Source organism: Hyperoodon ampullatus, assembly GCF_949752795.1.
Source record: "Hyperoodon ampullatus genome assembly, chromosome: 14".
Classification (NCBI taxonomy): Eukaryota; Metazoa; Chordata; class Mammalia; order Artiodactyla; family Ziphiidae; genus Hyperoodon; species Hyperoodon ampullatus.
In genome coordinates, this window is record NC_136927.1 from 40539076 (window position 1) to 40557554 (window position 18479).

Genomic DNA, 18479 nt, shown 5'->3' on the forward strand with positions numbered 1-18479 from the left:
CCCAGGTCAAGAAGCAAAGGGAAATTTTGGAGCTTTTTTTTTGCTTTCTTCACCTAAGGAGAATGATGTCAATGTGAAGGAGATGTGGTTGAGAGTATGGGCTTTGGCTTGATACAATGTTAACATCTATAGAAAATCAATACTAGTTCTGATAGGAATTGGTTATAGAGGTTTATGTGGTCTCTCACAGCCTTGGCCCACCTAAACACTGTCCAGGGGCAGGTGCCTTTGTGCATATCCCATCATTTCATTTCAAGTAGCAGATGTCTGTCACTGGTAAACAGAGTCTGATAGCACTAAACATTTGAATCACATTATGAACTGCTCTAGTCCACAAAGCAACCTTCTGATTATAGTTTGGCTTCTCACGTAGCTTATCTACATGGAGAGGCTGTAGAGGCTAGACAATTTGAATATCTGGTTGCATACCCAGTTGTAAGTCTCACTGGAAATCAATTAGCTTTCTGCTTTTATGTGTAAATCTTAGGAGTTTTGTTAAGCCAGGTCTGCCGCTGATTAATAAATCCATTTTCTCTGTAATTACTAAGTAAAAAAATAAAAAAGAGAGAGAGAGAATAGACTTTGGAACATGTACGTTAGTTAGCTGTTGTTGCCTAACAAACCATCTACAAATTTAGTGGCTTAAAACAGCTACAGTGTATTATTTCTAATGATTGCATGTTTTGAGTGGGTGGTTCCTCCCCTGCTCTTTAGAGTGGCTCATGGAGCTGCGTTTAGCTGGTGTCTGGGAAGGGCTGGAAGTCCAAGATGGCCTCATCACAGATCTGGAGCTCTGGCAGGAGCTAGACTGGCTAGGAGACAAGGACTTCACTCTCTCTATATGCCTCTCATCATTTAATGGCCTGGCCCAAGGCTTTTTACAAGGCATCTGATTCCAAAGGCAAAAATGAAAGCTGCCTGGCTGTTGTGTGTTGGCCTGGAAGTCACACAGTGTCACTTTCACCACATTATATTGATCAAAATAAGCCATAGGCCAGCGCAGATTCTTTATGGGAAGAGTGGAAAATCAGAGGAGCATGCAGAGTGGTGTCATTGGGAATGGCAGAATAAAGATCTTTGAAATGTCCTCCTGCATAAAAACAATGAGAACAGTGGCAAAATTGTCAAAATCAACATTTTCAGAACTCTGGAAATTGACCTAATGCTAGTAACCATCCAGGGAGATTTAATTCAAGAAAAGTAGCTGAATCTCAATAAGAACAGGAAGCTTTGTGGTGTTTTACCTGGCTCTATTCTCATTCCCTTCTCTTCAGCTCTGCAGTAGTCTTGAAGGCCACTGGTTAGAACAGGATTGGATCTCTTTCAAAGTCCCATTCTCACATTATTGTCAGTATTTAACCCATCTTGCAGTTCCCTGGAAAGCTTCCCTTGCACAACTTGTCTTTATTTGATCTGACTCAGTGATCATCTAGTGTGAGCAGCCCTTTACCCAGAGGCATTCGTTTAAGAAAAATCAGTGGCAATTGTTTGACATTGTAGCTGCCTGAGCTAGCAATAAGGGAATTAAAATGGCACACTAGATAGTATCTATTTAACATAAATAGTAATACTCCCTAAACTGAACTACAGACTCAACACCATTCCTATCAAAATTCCAGCTGCATCCCCCCCTCTTTTTTTGCAGAAATTGACAAGCCAATCCTAAAATTCAGATGGAAATGCAAGGGACCCAGAATAGCCAAAACAATTTTGAAAAGGAAGAAAAAAGTTGGAGGACTTATACTTTCCGATTTCAAAACTTACTACAAAGCTACAGTAATCAGGAGAGTGTGATACTGGTATAAGGACAGATCAAATGGAATAGAATCAGATGAAAACCAGAGACCAGAAAGTCAATGGGAGGCACAACAGTCCTCTCACAGGTAGCTCCCTCTCTGTCTCTTTCTCCCTCCTTCCCTCACCTATCTCTATCTCTGTCTCCATCTCGCTCTGTACTTTTTTTTTTTTTTCTTTGCGGTACATGGGCCTCTCACTGTTATGGCCTCTCCCATTGCGGAGCACAAGCTCCGGACGTGCAGGCCCAGCGGCTATGGCTCACGGGCCCAGCTGCTCCACGGCACGTGGGATCTTCCCGGACCGGGGCACGAACCCGTGTCCCCTGCATCGGCAGGCGGACTCTCAACCACTGCGCCACCAGGGAAGCCCTCGCTCTGTCCTCTCTTGATCTGCCTTTCTCTGCAAGTCTACCTCATTCTCCTCTCTCTCAGCAGAGTGGCAGTGATTGGTGCATAGCTGAGCATGCTACTCACCTCCCCCATCCCCTTGCTACACACACACCTCCCTGGGTTACACACCCCCAGTCTAAGGGACCAGCAAATATGGTTTCCCAGTTCCAGATTCCCAGGAGAGAGAATGTAATTGGCCCAGCTTGGGCCAGGTGCCCAGGCCTGTCTCATGCAATCAACTGAGACCAGGGATTGGGGTCATCAAGTACCGTCTTGGCCACTTAAATTTCTACTAGAAGGAGGGCTCTCTTCTTTGCTAAGTTAGAAGCAGAGCTGGGGAATAACACAGGCTTTGTGATTCTCATCCTGAAGCACTTTCTACAACACCTGTCATTCTCCCTCTCAGGGATGCTGCATACAGTTGTTCAAGTTGTGCACTGCACAACCCTAGAGGGGACACAGTTCACATCTTAGGCATCATAGATACGTGTATTTGTTATGCCAGTTTTCTAAAGGTGGAAGTAAAATAGTCTTAGGGAAGAAGAGGCTTCTAATTTTTAAAAAGTTGCTTAGATGGGCTAGGGATGGCCCTGCTTTCTCCACTTCTCCTTTTGTCTTGGTCTCTTTGGTGAATGGGAAGAACTGGTGTTGGGAAGAAGCTACACCAGACCTTGGCTCCAAGATCTGATCTATCATCTCCCCGCAGGTGGGTGCATCCTTGTTTGCCAGCAATGTTGGAAGTGGACATTTCATTGGCCTGGCAGGGTCAGGTGCTGCTGCGGGCCTTTCTGTAACTGCTTATGAATTTAATGTACGTATGTTACCAGGGCATGGGCAGCCCACCCTCTACCCAGTAGGTAGATCCTGGGGTCAGTTGTATGCATGCTCTGCTCTTTTAAAAATAGAGTGGTGCTTTAGGAAAAAACAAACAGGAATCATCAAGGGCACCCCTAGTTAACAAAAATCAGTTTGATCTGCAAGTCCCAGGCCTCCCTGTGTTTGCTTGATGGGAGCCCATAAGGCAAATACATGTGTGAAGAAGGCTCAGAATCTCTCCCATGTGGATGCAGAAGATAGAAGGTTTTGTGGGACTGGAGGGTGTTTCTGTGTATTAGATATCAATTGCCCATCACAAAACTTTGTGGTTCAGTGGTTCTTGATCTTTTTGCCACCTCACAGATACCCAAGAGATAAGACACACTCTTCTATGTAGCAGGATGATTTTCACTTAGTGGGAAGGGATGCACTTATTAATAGTGATCTTCATCTTCATAATGACTCACATTTTTTAAGCACTTACTCCGTGCCACAGACTTAAGTACACCACATACATCATCATATTACAGGATTCAATTACAGACTAGAACCAGACTGCCTGGGTTCACATCTGGGCTCTAAAACTTATAAGCTGTGTGACCTTGGGCAAGTTACTAGATCTCTCTGAGCCTCATGTATAAAACAAGGATAATGATGGTACCTGCCATATCGAGTCATTGAGAGGATTAAATGAATTCATGCTTATAAAGTGTGCACAGGAATGCCTGGTGTATCGTAAGTGCTCAGTAAGCATCATCTCACTGATTTCCTTCCAACAACCCAGTGGGGGCAGTTACTCCCATTTCACAGGTGAGAAAAGTGAGTCTCAGAGACCTGTGTAAACTCTTCCAGCATCACCAGCTACTCATCAGCGTGGCCTGCCTGAACTCACAGGCTTGATTTAACCCCAGCCCAAGGAGGGGATGGAACACAAGGGGACGAAGGGGGACACTCAAGGTTTAGGACACATAGCCCTGGGGGCCACAAAGAGCTTCTCGTTCCATTTTGCCCTACTTCATCCCTGTGTCCTATTTAAACATGAAAATGTGACAGCCCAGGGAGGGTGAACTACTCAGTAAGTAAGAGATGGAACCAGAGGCAGATGAGGCCAGCTTCCATCTGGACACAGGGAAATCCATACTGGCACCACAGTGTGGGCGGGAGCTGAATCCTGATTCTGCTTTCCCCGGCAGGGCTTATTTTCCGTGCTGATGTTGGCCTGGATCTTCCTCCCTATCTACATCGCTGGTCAGGTGAGTCTGAGGGGGTTGGGGTGCTATGGAATAGGAAGACCCTTTGGGAGGGTCAGCTTTGCATTCCCTCCCTCCCACCAGCATCCTTCCCTCCCTCCTGCCTGCGGACATCCATTATACCAGCGGTCCCCAAACTTTTTTTTTTTAAATTAATTAATTTATTTATTTTGGCTGCATTGGGTCTTCAATGCTGCACACAGGCTTTTCTCCAGCTGCGGCGAGCGGGGGCCACTCTCCGTTGCAGTGCGTTTGGCACCAGGGACTGGTTTCGCGGAAGGCAATTTTTCCACGGGAAGGGGGCCATGGTGGGGATGGTGCAGGTCGTAACGTGAGCGATGGTTCAGGAGGTAATGCGAGCGATGGGGAGCCATGGGGAGCCGCAGATGAAGCCACGCTGGCCTGCCCGCTGCTCACCTCCTGCTGTGCGGCCCGGTTCCTAATGGGCCTCGGACCAGCACTGGTCTGCAGCCCGGGGGTTGGGGGCCTCTCCGTTAGTCCCTCAGAGGTCCCAGCATTAGCGTGGGATGATGCACTGCTGAGACAGTTAGGAACCCTGTCCTTAGCATTGCCCGCCTAGTAATGGACATCAAAGATACATGGGGGGCAGGGGCTTTCAGAAGCTGGAAGAAACGTAGGCTCAAAAAATTTTTTTAAATGCCAAAACACAAATGTAAAAATCACAGTCTTTTCTAAATGTTTAAGCCACAACATATTACTGCTTTTAACACACACACACACACACACGCGCGCGCGCGCGCACACGATTCAGTGATTTTTTTTCTTCCTTTGTACTCAAAACCATAATAATTGAGTTATTTCTGGCAGATGTGATATGTCAAAATTTTTGTTACAAAATAATGCTGCTTTAGACATTTTGAAAAATAAAGTAGTTTAAAAAAAAAATTTCTAGGGACTTCCCTGGCAGTCCAGTGGTTAAGACTCCATGCTTCCAATACAGGGCGCGCAGGTTCGATCCCTGGTGGGGGAACTAGGATCCCACATGCTGTGTGGTGCAGCCAAAACATAAAATAAAAAAAATAAACTTAAAAATCACCTGTGGGGCTTCCCTGGTGGCGCAGTGGTTGAGAGTCCGCCTGCTGATGCAGGGGACACGGGTTCGTGCACCGGTCTGGGAGGATCCCACATGCCGTAGAGCGGCTGGGCCCGTGAGCCATGGCCGCTGGGCCTGTGCGTCTGGAGCCTGTGCTCCGCAAGGGGGAGAGGCCACAATAGTGAGAGGCCCGCGTAACGCAAAAAAAAAAAAAAAAAAAAAATCACCTGTGATCTTACTGACAGCTTTCTGTCATTCATACCATCTAGACTTAATTCTGTTTTAGACATTCTACTACACAGGGCAAGATCATACAATATCATAGTGTTATTCGTCAAGCAATAACTGATTTTAACTTTTTATTACAGAAATAAAAAAATACACAAAGTAGAAAGAACTACTTCATGATCAGAGAAATCATTGAAAAAAAAATTACTCTGTACCAGAAGTAGTGCAATCTTATGCAAAGGGCAGTGATGTAGGGATAAATAACCTCACTTGGAGATAATACTGAGTCTAAAAGCATGGTTTTTGGTGACTGGGGGCATGGGTCTGCCCATACTCACCTGTGATTAGCTCCCACACAGACAAAATCTCTGGGATAGAACAACACTGACTGGGACTGAGGATCTCTGGGCCAAAGCAGCAGCAGATATTTCTTGAGCACCTAGTATAGGAAAGAGTAAAGGATGGTGGAGACATAGGTTAATTCATAAGTAGGGTGGCCAGATGTTCTCGGCTGATGGTTTCCGTTTTCTCTGGGAAGTAGAAGACAGTGTCATTTGCTGAATGAGGAAGGAATTTGTGTGGTCGAAGGTTAATAAGAGGCGTGAGAGTTGAAATGACTTATATAGTTTGTAATAGAAAAACCTGTGGACAACCACAGTATCGCTCATTAGGGGACTGAGCATCTGTACTGTGGATATCATGCTGTGAAAAGGGCTGAAATTGACAGAGTTGTGCTGCTGTGAAAGGATCTGCAAGCTCTGTTGTTCAATAAAAAAGTCCTGTGACTCTAGACATTCTTTGGGCAACATCTTATTCAGAGAGAAGATTAAGCCCATATTAGATAATAAATGCCAGAGTGCTGAAAAAAGATAAAAAGCTACCCAATCTATTTATATTGGGCAATAAAATAAACACAGAGAAAAGTGGTAAAACACAAATGTGCAGCTTAACAAACTACTGTAAAATGAACACCCAGATCAAGACACAAAACAGGGACTTCTCTGGTGGTCCAGTGGTTAAGACTCTGTGCTTCCACTGCAGGGGGCATGGGTTCAATCCCAGGTCGGGGAAGTTCCACATGCTGCATGGGGCGCCCCCCCACAAAAAAAACGACACAAAATATAACACTCCCCCACGTGGTTTAGCAATTCACGATGACTTCCTTTCACAGTGACTTTCATTGGACTCGCTTCTTTACTTTTCTTCACAGTTTTAATTGGGCATACCTATACAAGATGGTTTAATTGTACTTTTCTGGAATGAAATATACATGGAATTGGGGGGGTTACATTCTTTCCTTGCATGTAGCTGGTGTGTTAATTCCCACTGCTATGTAGTATTCTGTAGTATGACTATACCCCAATATATTTGTCTATTCTTTTGTTCGTGGGCATTTAGGTTGTTCCTAATGTTGGCCTATGATAGAGAACGCTGCTGTGAACATTTTTATACGTGTCCTGATGCACATAAACAAGGTTGCTCCTAATGTTAGCCTATGATGGACAGTGCTGCTGTGAACTTTTTTTTTTTTTTTTTTTTTGCGGTACGCGGGCCTCTCACTGTTGTGGCCTCTCCCGTTGCGGAGCACAAGCTCCGGACGCGCAGGCTCAGCGGCCATGGCTCACAGGCCCAGACGTTCCACGGCATGTGGGATCTTCCCGGACCGGGGCACGAACCCGTGTCCCCTGCATCGGCAGGCGGACTCTCAACCACTGCGCCACCAGGGAAGCCCTGCTGTGAACATTTTTATACAAGTGTCCTGATGCATATAGACATGAATTTCTGGAGAAAATCTACCTATAAGTGGAATTTCTGGGTCATTGAATGTGTTTATCTGGCTTTACTAGATATTGCCAAAATTTTCCCAAAGTAGCTCTGTCAGTTTATACTCTCACCAGCAATGCATGCAAATTCCCTTTGCTCCATTGCTCCACATCCTTGCCAACACTTGGTATTTTCCAACTTTAAAATTCTTGCCAGTTTGGTGGGAGTGTTGTAATGTCTCACTGTGCTTTCTTTTTTTTAAATATTTATTTATTTTATTTTTGGCTGCATCAGGTCTTAGTTGCGGCACATGGGATCTTCATTGCAGCATGTGGAATACTCTGCTGTGCTGCACAGGCTCCTCGCTGCGGCACGTGGGCTTCTCTCTAGTTGTGGTGCACGGGCTCAGTAGTTGCAATGCGGGAGCTTGGTTGCCCCGCGCGGGTTTGGTTGCCCCACGACATGTGGGATTTAGTTCCCTGACCTGGGGTCCCCTGCATTGGAAGGTGGATTCTTAACCACTGGATCACCAGGGAAGTCCCCCTCACTGTTCTTTCCATTGGCAATTCTGTTTATATATTTTCTGGCCATTTGGATTTTCTCTTTAGGGAAGTAACTTGTCTAAGACTTTTGCCAACTTTTCTATTATGTTATATAGCTTCTTCTTATTGATAGAAGCTCTTTATACATTCTGGAAACAAGCCCTTAGGGTGATTATATGTGTTGCAAATATCTTCCCCCCCCTACTCTTTGGTTTGCCGTTTAACTCTCTTAATGGTGTTTTTTGATGAACAGATCTTAGATGTTTTAAAAAGTTATTTTATTCAAGTATAGTTGATTTACAATGTTGTATTAATTTCTGCTGTACAGTAAAGTGATTCAGTTATACATATATATATACTTTCTTTTTCATATTCTTTTCCATTATGGTGTATCACAGGATATTGAATAGAGTTCCCTGTGCTATACAGTAGGACCATGTTGTTTATCCATTCTATATATATAATAGTTTGCATCTGCTAATCCCAAATTCCCGATTCATCCCTCCTCCACCCCCTTTGCCACCACAAGTCTGTTCTCTATGTGAGTCTATTTCTGTTTTGTAGATGAGTTCATTTGTGTCATATTTTAGATTGCACATATAAGTGATATTGTATAGTATTTGTCTTTCTCTTTCTCCATTCATCTGTTGATGTACATTTAGGTTGTTTCCATGTTTTGGCTATTGTGAATAGTGCTGCTATGAACTTGGGGTGCATGTATCTTTTTGGGTTTTTTTGTTTTAATATTTATTTATTTACTTGGCTGTGTCAGGTCTTCGTCGCAGCATGTAGGATCTTTTGTTATGGTGCGCGAGTTTCTCTCTAGTTGTGGTGCCTGGACTCTAGAGCACGCGGGCTCAGTACTTGCGGTGCACGGGCTTAGCTGCCCCATGGCATGGGGGATCTTAGTTCCCTGGCCAGGGATCGAACCTGTGTCCCCTGCATTGGAAGGCAGATTCTTAACCACTGGACCACCAGGGAAGTCCCCATGTATCTTTTTGAATTAGAGTTTTGTCCAGATATACACCCAGGAGTGGGACTGCTGGATCATATGGCAACTCCATTTTTAGTTTTTTAAGGAACCTCCATACTGTTTTCCATAGTGGCTGCACCAACTTACGTTCCAACCAACAGTGTAGGAGGGTTCCCTTTAACAGATCTTAGTTTTAATGTAGTTCCATTTATCATTTTTCCTTAATTACTATGTTTTATGTCTTATTAAAACATATTTCGTACTCTAAAGTCATAAAGATATTCTCCTATATAACCTTCTAGAACTTTTCACATTTAAGTCAATTATCCACCTAGAAGTAATTTTTGTCTACCATATTTTGAGAATAGGATAACTCTAATATGACCCATCAAGAAAATTATAGACCAGTTTTACTTATGAATATGGAAAATGACCTCTACTCTTTAGGGACCCACCCTACTCTCTAACCACCAGTTTACTCCTGTCAGTTCATTCATTTATTTGTTCATTGAAGAAGCATTTATTGAGCTGAATGCCAACTGCATTCCAGGCACTGGTCTAACAGTTCCTCGTCCTCACCAGGCTCTCTACTTCCCCAGCCCATTACAGTGCTTTCCCCTCTTGCTGGAAAGTTTTCCTTTTCCTTTTGTGGTTCGGTTAACTCCTATCATCTATCCAAATCCTACTTCAAGCAACTATTCCTCCAGGAAGCCCTTTCTGACCTCTCTGATTAGGTGAAGTCTCCTCCTTCATTGTGTTTGCCATAGTTGCCATTTTGCATTTGCTTGTGTGATTATTAAATTAACACGCCTCTCCCATTAGACTGTGTGTTTTTCCCATTATACTTTCTCAACATCAGCAGTAGTAACATTTGGGGCAGGATAATTCTTTGTTGTGTGTTTTTATGCGTGTGTGAGGGGTAGTCTGTTCATTGTAGGATGTTTGCAACATCCCCGATCTCTACCCACTAGATGCCAATAGCACCCCCCAAACTGTGGCAGCTGCAGTGTCTCCCGACATCACCAAATGTTCCCTGGGAAGGTATGAAATCTCTTCCTTCCATTAAGAGCCACTGCACTAGACTGTGTGTCTCTCTCATTAGATTGTAAGCTCCAGGAGGGCAAGAACTATCTCTGTTTTCTCCCAGTGTCTAGAACAGTGCCTGATACATAGTAGGTATTTGAAAAATATTTGTTGAAATTACTCAGTAGCAGGGTCCATGATTTCAGAAGGAAGTGAAATGAAGGATGAGCTGACACCCAAAAGAAGAGGCACCAATTAGGGACTGAAAGTCTTGGTCAGGTCCCAAAACCAGGGTCATCAGAGTTAGCAAACGAAAGGGTTGCACTGATGAAAATTTGGGGTATCGGAGGTGAATGGGGTCCTGGAGATGACGAGGTTTGGATGTTGGCCAGAGAAATGAGTTGCTGGAGTGGAAATGCCCATCTGTTGGGGTTAAACAAACTAAGACACTGTACAAGATGTCCCAGTGGGTGCTCGTCACGGTCCTTGAAGCTGCTTCCAGACTTGGGGAAAGTCTAGAAAGAGGGGAAGACAGTGAAGGAGCTGAATTCTCATTGGCTGCTGGACAGTGTTCCCGGGAGGCTTGGGGTGGGCGAAAGTTGTTATGGCCGGATGGCATGGGTTTCCGAGGAAGAGGGAGGGGTTTTACATGAGGACTGAGCGTGGCTGTCTGGACATGATTCAGGGAGAGTAAGAGAGATGCTGAAGTTCCCTCACTGCCTTCCACCCCCAGGAGATGAGGAACCACCAGACCAAGGCACTTGGATGGTCCTCTCTCAGGGCAGTCGTCATTGGCTGCATTTATTTCCTGTTAACATTCACCCAGCAACACTCAGAGGGTGGTTCCTGTGATAACAGTCATTCACCTCTCTGTCTCTGTCTCCCTCAACCTTGCTTGCTGGCAGATTGCCTTCTTAGCTACTTTACGACAAACAGCCTAGGCTCTGCCTCCCATCTGTCAGCTAGCTTCACATTTCTCCCCAGAGTCTGATTTCTAGATACCAGTGCTGCTCGCCTTCTGATGACTTTCATGCCTCCTTCCTTTCTTAGCTCATTAGAAACTTCCTGCATGTAGCAGGCTGTGTGGCTCTCTGTAGATCATAATGGAGGTCAACTGATGATAAAAGCTGTCAGCCAATGAGAGGAGTCTTGCTCCCCAGCAAGACCAGCTGGTGGTTGTCATTCACAGGCGAGATAGTGAATCCTCTTGAGGAGCATCTTCCTTGGTCCACTTATCTGAATGGGCTGAAGTTCTGATGCACTCTCTCTAATTAGCTTTCATACCATCACCAAGAGTGTGTCCCTTCAATATGGTTTGATTGAATCTCTCCGTGTGTTATTCCCTGATAGAGTGTCAGAGCTCAGTGCAATGTGCTTCTGGAAAATCCCTGCTCTGTTTCCCTTGCAGCAAATCAGAGGGTTGAGGCAAGCAACTCACGAGGGTCAGAATCCCAAATTGCCCTTTCGGGGAGAGGGGGAGGGAAGAGACGCTTCTTTTCTTTTTTTAAATTTTAAGGTGTCTATTCCTAGAGCTCAATTTTTTTGGCCAATATTTTATTATGAAAAAAATTTCAAACCTACATCAGTGTTGAAATAATTTTACACTGGACACCCTTATAGTCTTGAATACTGTACCCAGATTCTACTACTAACAACTTACCATTCTTGAATCAAGTCTGGCCATCCAGTCTCTCCCAGTCTCCACTCCCAGCTTCTTCTGCCTTCACAATCTGACCTTGGGATGGATGGTTTGCCATTTATCAGCTCATGATCGGGTACCCATTAGTCTACTCCCTGGGTTAGACTAAGGAACACCCAAGCAGCAACAGCCTGGAGGAGGGGCTGCAAACATAATCATTACTGTCTTTTCCCATCCAACATCCGGGACCTCATGGAAGAACAGTTGTGCATTTGAGGTTCCATTGTCTAGACATGGCCTTGTCTCAACCCCCAAGTCTGCGGGTACAGTGAGGAGACTGGGCAAGGACATGCTATCCCCAAAGAAAAGTGCCACCCAAATAATGGTTCTCCTCGGTATGGCTCAGCCCCTGGGGTGCCCTATATGGTAATGGCACCTAGCTTTGGCCCACCCATCTGGACCTAATTCAGTGCTTCCCTGGTTTCTCTGCTGTCTCTGGATTCTCTGCTCCTGGTAACGTGGCTGAAGGGTTACATGAGAGCAACTTCCCCAAAGGTTAGAACATGGACAAGTGGAGATGCTTGAGATGAGTTTAGGTGTTAGACATGGAGCCAACTATACTGAATCACCTGGCGAAATTATTTCCTCTTCCATCCTCTTTCAATGAGCTCAAGGGTAAAGTCTCATGTTGGTGTTAGTGAGCATTTAATACCTGTTCAACACTTTTCCTGACTTCTTTTTTTTTTTTTAAAGAAAGAATGAGTAGGCTCTGGGCCCAGGGTTTTTGGTGTGCAAGAGGAAGTTGCCAGGAAAGAATAGAACATGAATGAGTGATTTTATTATCCATGTGAATATTTTTGCTGATTCCCTTAAGTTTAGGATTGATTTTTCATTTACAGTGGTGATTTGAAGTTTTCTTTTTAGATAAGTTTACTTCAATATAAACATGAGTTGGTTTAAAGAAAAACATTAAGTTTTATAATAGTAACATCTATATTAATAAGTTTTAGGTAATAACATTAATAACACAGGAGAGGGCAAAAATTGGGGTGGCGTATACATTTGGGATATATGATAGTTGGGTACCTAACTCTGCACAGAACCCCAGTCCATCCTCACCCCACCCCTTTGTTCCCATTTTCTCCTCTCTTTTAAGTCTCCCATTGAGAATCCCAAGAAGACCATCTGTGCTTCTGAGTTTGGGGAGAAGCGGGGAGGGGAAGAAGGGCTGTTGGGTGGCAAAATCTCAACTCTGGTCCCCAGGTCACCACGATGCCAGAATACCTAAGGAAACGCTTTGGCGGCAACAGGATCCCCATCATCCTGGCTGTGCTCTACCTGTTTATCTACATCTTCACCAAGATCTCGGTAAGGTGGGGATACAGCCTGGTGAGAAGCTTAGCTGGTGGTGTCCCTCCCCATCCACTTTCTCCTCCTATTGAGGAAGCTTCTGGGAGGTTCAAGGAAGTTGGGAGGGGTGGGGGCAAAGGCTAAGCAGGGGCAGAGGAAGTACGGGAAAAAGGGAGCGGAAAGGACTCCTCCCCCTTCTCCTGCCAAAGCTTCTTCAGCAACATCTTGGGATGGTGCCCATCACTGAATGGGACTCGGAGAGCCCTCAGGTGGGTGTGTCATCTTCCTCCTGGGATCAGGCAGTTATCAACTATTAATCATATGTGCTGATGGCCCACTGAGCCTGCCCCACCCTGACGTTTGGATGGGCAGATCTTCTGGAAAGCGGCCAAGAGCAGATGCTTTGCAACCTCCAGTACGTGCTGCTCAGCCTGACTCACACTGATGCCCTCTTCTCTTCCATCTGGAGCTGGGGGAAACCTTGTCCTATGTGGGGGAGGGGGGTGGGCAGAGGAATTCCATTCAATTCAAACAACAATAACTGCCTCTGTGCCAGTTCCAGATGTGAAAGTCAGAAGGACGATGCTCGCTCTCATTCTGGTGGGAAGCTACAGATGTGGGGAAACCTTCCCAAGGAAAGTTACATCTGAGGAGGATGTAGAGGGGATGTGGAGAAAGGGGGATTGGCATTCCAGAGGGCTGGACAGAAGAAGCAAACGCCTGGGGGCATGAACAAACATGACTTGTTAGGGAGACAGGGTGTATTGCAGTGTGTCTGGGAGCATGACGTGAGTAAAGGAAATGAGGTCAAGTGGCAGGCAAACCATGAAGGGCCTGGTATACAGCTCTAACTTATTTGGATATTATCTTGGGGGCAGTAGGGAGCTACTGAAGAGTTTTGATGAGGATGAGATGATCATGATGGTATTTGATAAAGGCTGCAGTGTGGAGGATGGAGAGTAGGCAGATCAGGAATAGAAGCAGGAAGACGACTGAGGTGCTTGTATTAGCCCAGTGAAGGGGTCTCAAACATAATCACCTGTAGGGCTCCCGTTTGAGACCCCTGATCTAGGAAGAGATGAAGAAAGGACATATGATGTTTCTGTGTTTGCCAGAATCAAGGCTACGGCCTGAGCCTGGGGAAACTGTGCTAAAACATCCATTCATTCATTCACCCTTCAACTTCATGTCTCTCCAGGTAGACATGTATGCAGGTGCCATCTTCATTCAGCAGTCTTTGAACCTAAATCTGTACCTGGCCATAGTCGGGCTGCTGGCCATCACAGCTCTATACACTGTTGCAGGTACGACTGAACAAGGGATGATTCTGGGAGAGGTGGTGGGCAGGGGCTGTGGGCCACCCTGTCTTTTCCTGGCTTGTCTTCTGATGTTCCAGTGTGCTAAGACCATGTCTTCATGAACCCTCAGTCCATCATCCCATATAATATGATTTCTCTTGGTCATTGTCCAAAGGAAGAGGGATGCCTGATAGAAGGGAGGATTTTAAAAGGTACCACAACTGCATAAAGCTATTTTCCATTTATTTATTCAAGAACTATTCATTAGAACCTACTAACTGCTGAGCATGTGTATTCACACACACTATACAAAGCTAGACCATAAACCACTGCAATTCTGGAGCCTGAGGCCGGGGAGCCTCAACTTTCCCCCTCAGACTTGCATCCAGAAGAGTGGCTGGTGGAGTGCAGCACCTGGACATGTATCTGCTTTTGAATATTCACCTTCTCATCTTCTGTTCCAGTTTCATTCTTCTCTGCCTCCTCTTGGTGTAATTCATTCCACAAATTATCTATATCTATCTATGTATCACCTACTATATGCCAGGCATCGTGCTAGGAAATGGGGCGATGCAGTGAACAAGATAGACTAAATCTTTTTTTTCTTTTTTTTTGGCCACGCAGCTTGTGGGATCTTAGTTCCCCCACCAGGGATTGAACCCGGGCCCACGGCACTGAAAGTGCCCAGTCCTAACCACTGGACCACCAGGGAATTCCCATGACAGAAAAAAATCTTTACTCCAAAGGAACTTACATTCTAGCGGGGATGAGGAGACAGACAATGAACAAGGAAGCCAATAAGTGATGTCAGAGTATACTGTTATAACAAGATGGGGAATAATGGTGGGAGGATTCTTTTCCCTCCAACGTTCAGGCAAGGCCTCTCTAAGGTGATATGTGGATCCGATTTAAATGAGATAAAGGGAAGACTCTGACATGAGAACCCATGTTGTTTGTTTGAGGAATAGCAAGGGGGTCAGGGTGGCTGAAGCCGAGCGAGCACATGTGTTGAGGCTGAGTCCTGTCTAGCTGTGGAGGAGGCCACTCATACAAGCTGGAGTGACAGTGGTGACGCCGGCATCAGCTGTGCTGCAGCCCTGATGGAAGGAGAAAGGAGTGGAGGAAAGGGCAGGCACCGGAGCCTCGAAGGAAATCAGATGAGCCTGGATTTAGTCCCAAATGCCGTGGAACACCACTGGAGGCTCTAGACAGAAGAGTGACCAGTTCTCAGAAATACAAAAGCCCGCTGATGCAGAAAGATCTGGGCTGAGTTTTCAGTGCTAACAGAAGCCACGTGTCTGGGGCACAGGGAAAGGAAAGGTTTAGTCGCAATTGCCAATCTATCTCTCTGTTTCCTTGTTTGGGGGTGTCTCCCCCATTAGACTAGAAGCTCTGAGGAGACAGGCAACATGCTGTTTTGTTTGCCTCTGTATCCCTACCACGTAGAACTAGGTTGGGCGCTCACCAGATGTTTGGTGAGTGATTGAATAAAACACTAGATGCAGTGCCTGGTAAGTGATAAATGCCCAAAAAACATTAGTATAGAAACGTGGGTGGGTTTCAGTGGTACCAGTCTTCAGGATCTCATCACATTCAGGTTGACTAATTGCCTGAGTGGGGCCAGCAGAGAATTGGGGCCAGGTGCTAAGCCAGTTCTCTCACCATTTGTGAGATGACCCTGTTCCTGGGGCAAAGAAGGAGGAATCACAGAACAACACACCCACATGAATGTTTGTTTGTTTTTTTTAGTGTACTGTGACTTTACCCATGAGTAAATATGTTCATGTCAGATAAGTGTCCCTTCTCTGTAGGGAAAGAGGAAGGAGAAAAGGACAGGGAAGAGACCGGAAAGATTGTTTTGTCCAGATGCTGATGGATTTGCTACCATGATTGTCATTACAAAGATTTTTCTAGGTGGTGAGACCAATAAGAATCCACTTAGGCCAACCACTGTGACCCTCTTTGGGAAGCCTGTTAGACTCTGAATACCTAGTACTCACATCCTCTTTCCAATGTTAAAATAAAGGTCTTCAGAGCTTGGGGACCATGGCCCAAGCATCACTTCCCATGTCAGTTAGAAGTTACTGTGTAACTAACCACCTACCCCCCAATAGGGAGTTAATGGTTTATTTCTGCCCACAATTCATTCTGTGTGTTGCCTGGGTGGTTTTTCTGCTGGTCTCACCTGGCTCGGTTGAATTATACTAGTTAGATGGTACCTGGAACAGCTGGGTGGAACAACATGGTCTCACTCAGGTGGCTGGTGTTTAGCTTGGCTGTCAGCTGGGCTTTCCTTCCAGGTGGCCCATCATGCTCCATGAGGCTAGACTGGGCTTCTTAAAGAAGCATAGTGTTCTCGGGGCAACACAAGAACAAGAGCAGGAACTGCAGGCCTCTTGAGGACCAGACTTGGAGCTGCACAACATCACTTCTACCGTATCTATTGGTTAAAGCAAGTCATTCGGCCAAACCATATTTAAGAAGAAGAGAAGTCTTCACCTCAACATGAAAGGAGCAGCAAAGCCACATTACAAAATGGGCAGGCACCTGGGAAGGAGATATTGTGGCCATTTTTGCAAACAATCAACACTAGGAACTGTCCCCCATCAGGTCTTGAAATTCCAAGTTCCCTCTGCCACCCCGAGTAACTCCTCTCCACCAGAGTACCTGACCCTCACCTCAGTGCTCATTTTCCCACTAGGTGGCCTGGCTGCTGTGATCTACACGGATGCTCTACAGACTCTGATCATGCTTATAGGAGCGCTCACCCTGATGGGCTACAGTAAGTGGGGTCCCAGGGTCATTTGGGTGGATGACAGCACCTCTCTCAAGCATGGACATCTGCTTTCATCACTGTTTCAAACCCAGCTGGGGATTCCTGCTTGAGGCATGGTAATTTTAGCTGGAAGAGAACTGTGCATATCATGGAAACTTACTGTTTTTTAAGGAAAAGTTAATAGATCCTCCTATGTTGACATGGATAAATAATTAAATAAACAAATAAAAGGGGGCAAAAGGAAAACTCTTCCGTACAGGAAAATTCCAATGAATAAATGGAGACAGACTGAGGGAAATAGAATATCACTATTAGAACACCACAGTCATAATTGCTACAGACAAGATCCAGTTATAAATGCTGAAGTCAGCGCATGAAAGTTTATGAAGTAATAAGATATTTGCTTGGTCTCAAAGTATCACGTCCAAAATATTTATTAATTACAAAGGGCAATATAGCCACTTTACACTGGAGAAACATGGCACGTGCCACTGTAACTAAGCGATCAAGGCATATTAACTGATATTACAGAAATCAGACGTACCAGTATGTAACTCCTGATATGGTACACTGAGAAGGACAAGCATCACCTCTGTGCCATTCTTGCCAAAATATATAACCTCAACTTCATCGTAAATAAACATCAGGCAAACCCAAATTGACGGACATTTTACACACTACAATGACCAGTATTCTTCAAAAGTATCAAAGACATGAAAAATAAGGAAAGACTGAGGAACTACAGAGAAAGGAGGAAACATAAATAAACACAATGTGGGATCCTGGATTGGATCCCAGAAGAGAAAAAGAACATTAGTGGTGCAAATTGAACAGCCCGTACTGTAGTTAATAGTAAGGCACCAATGTTGATTTCTTAGTTTCTGTAACTGTACTTTGCTTATGTAAGACAGTAACGCTAGGAGAAGGTGTATGGGAACTCTCTGTACTACTTACACAACTCTTCTGTATGTCTATAATTATCTCAAAATTAAAAGTTCATAAATGAATACTTATTAAAACACTTGTGATCCAGATGTTTTATCATTTAATGCTCATAACAACCCAATGATATCAGTATTATTTTTACCCCTTTTGTTGGATGAGAAAATTAAGGCACCAACTGTTAGCTCAAGGTCACAAAGCTAGAATTCAAAGCTAGGATTCAAACCCAGTCAGACTGACTTCAGATCTCATACCCTTCCTTCCCCATCATACTCCCTGGTGATAATAGTGGGGAGATAATGTGGTAGTAACTTTTGTGGGAAGAGTCTAAGAGCAGGAGTCAAAGACTATAGGCAGGAATTTTTACCTTAACATTGTGCCTTTCTGCACAGTTTGAATGTTTGCATGTGTCACTTTTACCTTTCAAACAAAAATTCATGGAATAATAAATTAGTTTCACAACAAGAACAGCAACAAGACTTGCTTATTATTAACTTTAACAGGAAATGTTTTGGACCGTCTGTAGAAGAAAAACGTCACTGGTATATATAAAGAGGAAATACAAATGAGTAATAACAATATAAAGGGCACATGTCCAGCCTCACTAGATAAATGTTTGGTGTAGTTGCTATCATAAA

General features: G+C 44.7%; 1 protein-coding gene across 6 annotated transcripts in view; it reads left to right on the forward strand.

Annotated features, from left to right (window-relative positions):
- SLC5A11 (solute carrier family 5 member 11) overlaps nucleotides 1-18479 on the forward strand; it is a gene marked incomplete at both ends in the record, with an annotated part of 56580 nt that overhangs the window by 16871 nt on the left and 21230 nt on the right. The window contains 5 exons of one of the 6 annotated variants that reach the window (XM_079718641.1): nucleotides 2893-2997; nucleotides 4196-4255; nucleotides 12739-12843; nucleotides 14024-14129; nucleotides 16825-16905. In XM_079718641.1, the coding sequence (XP_079574767.1) occupies nucleotides 2893-2997; nucleotides 4196-4255; nucleotides 12739-12843; nucleotides 14024-14129; nucleotides 16825-16905 (457 nt within the window). The remainder of the gene's footprint in view (nucleotides 1-2892; nucleotides 2998-4195; nucleotides 4256-12738; nucleotides 12844-14023; nucleotides 14130-16824; nucleotides 16906-18479) is intronic. The other 5 variants (XM_079718636.1, XM_079718637.1, XM_079718640.1 and 2 more) reach the window with 5 other exon arrangements.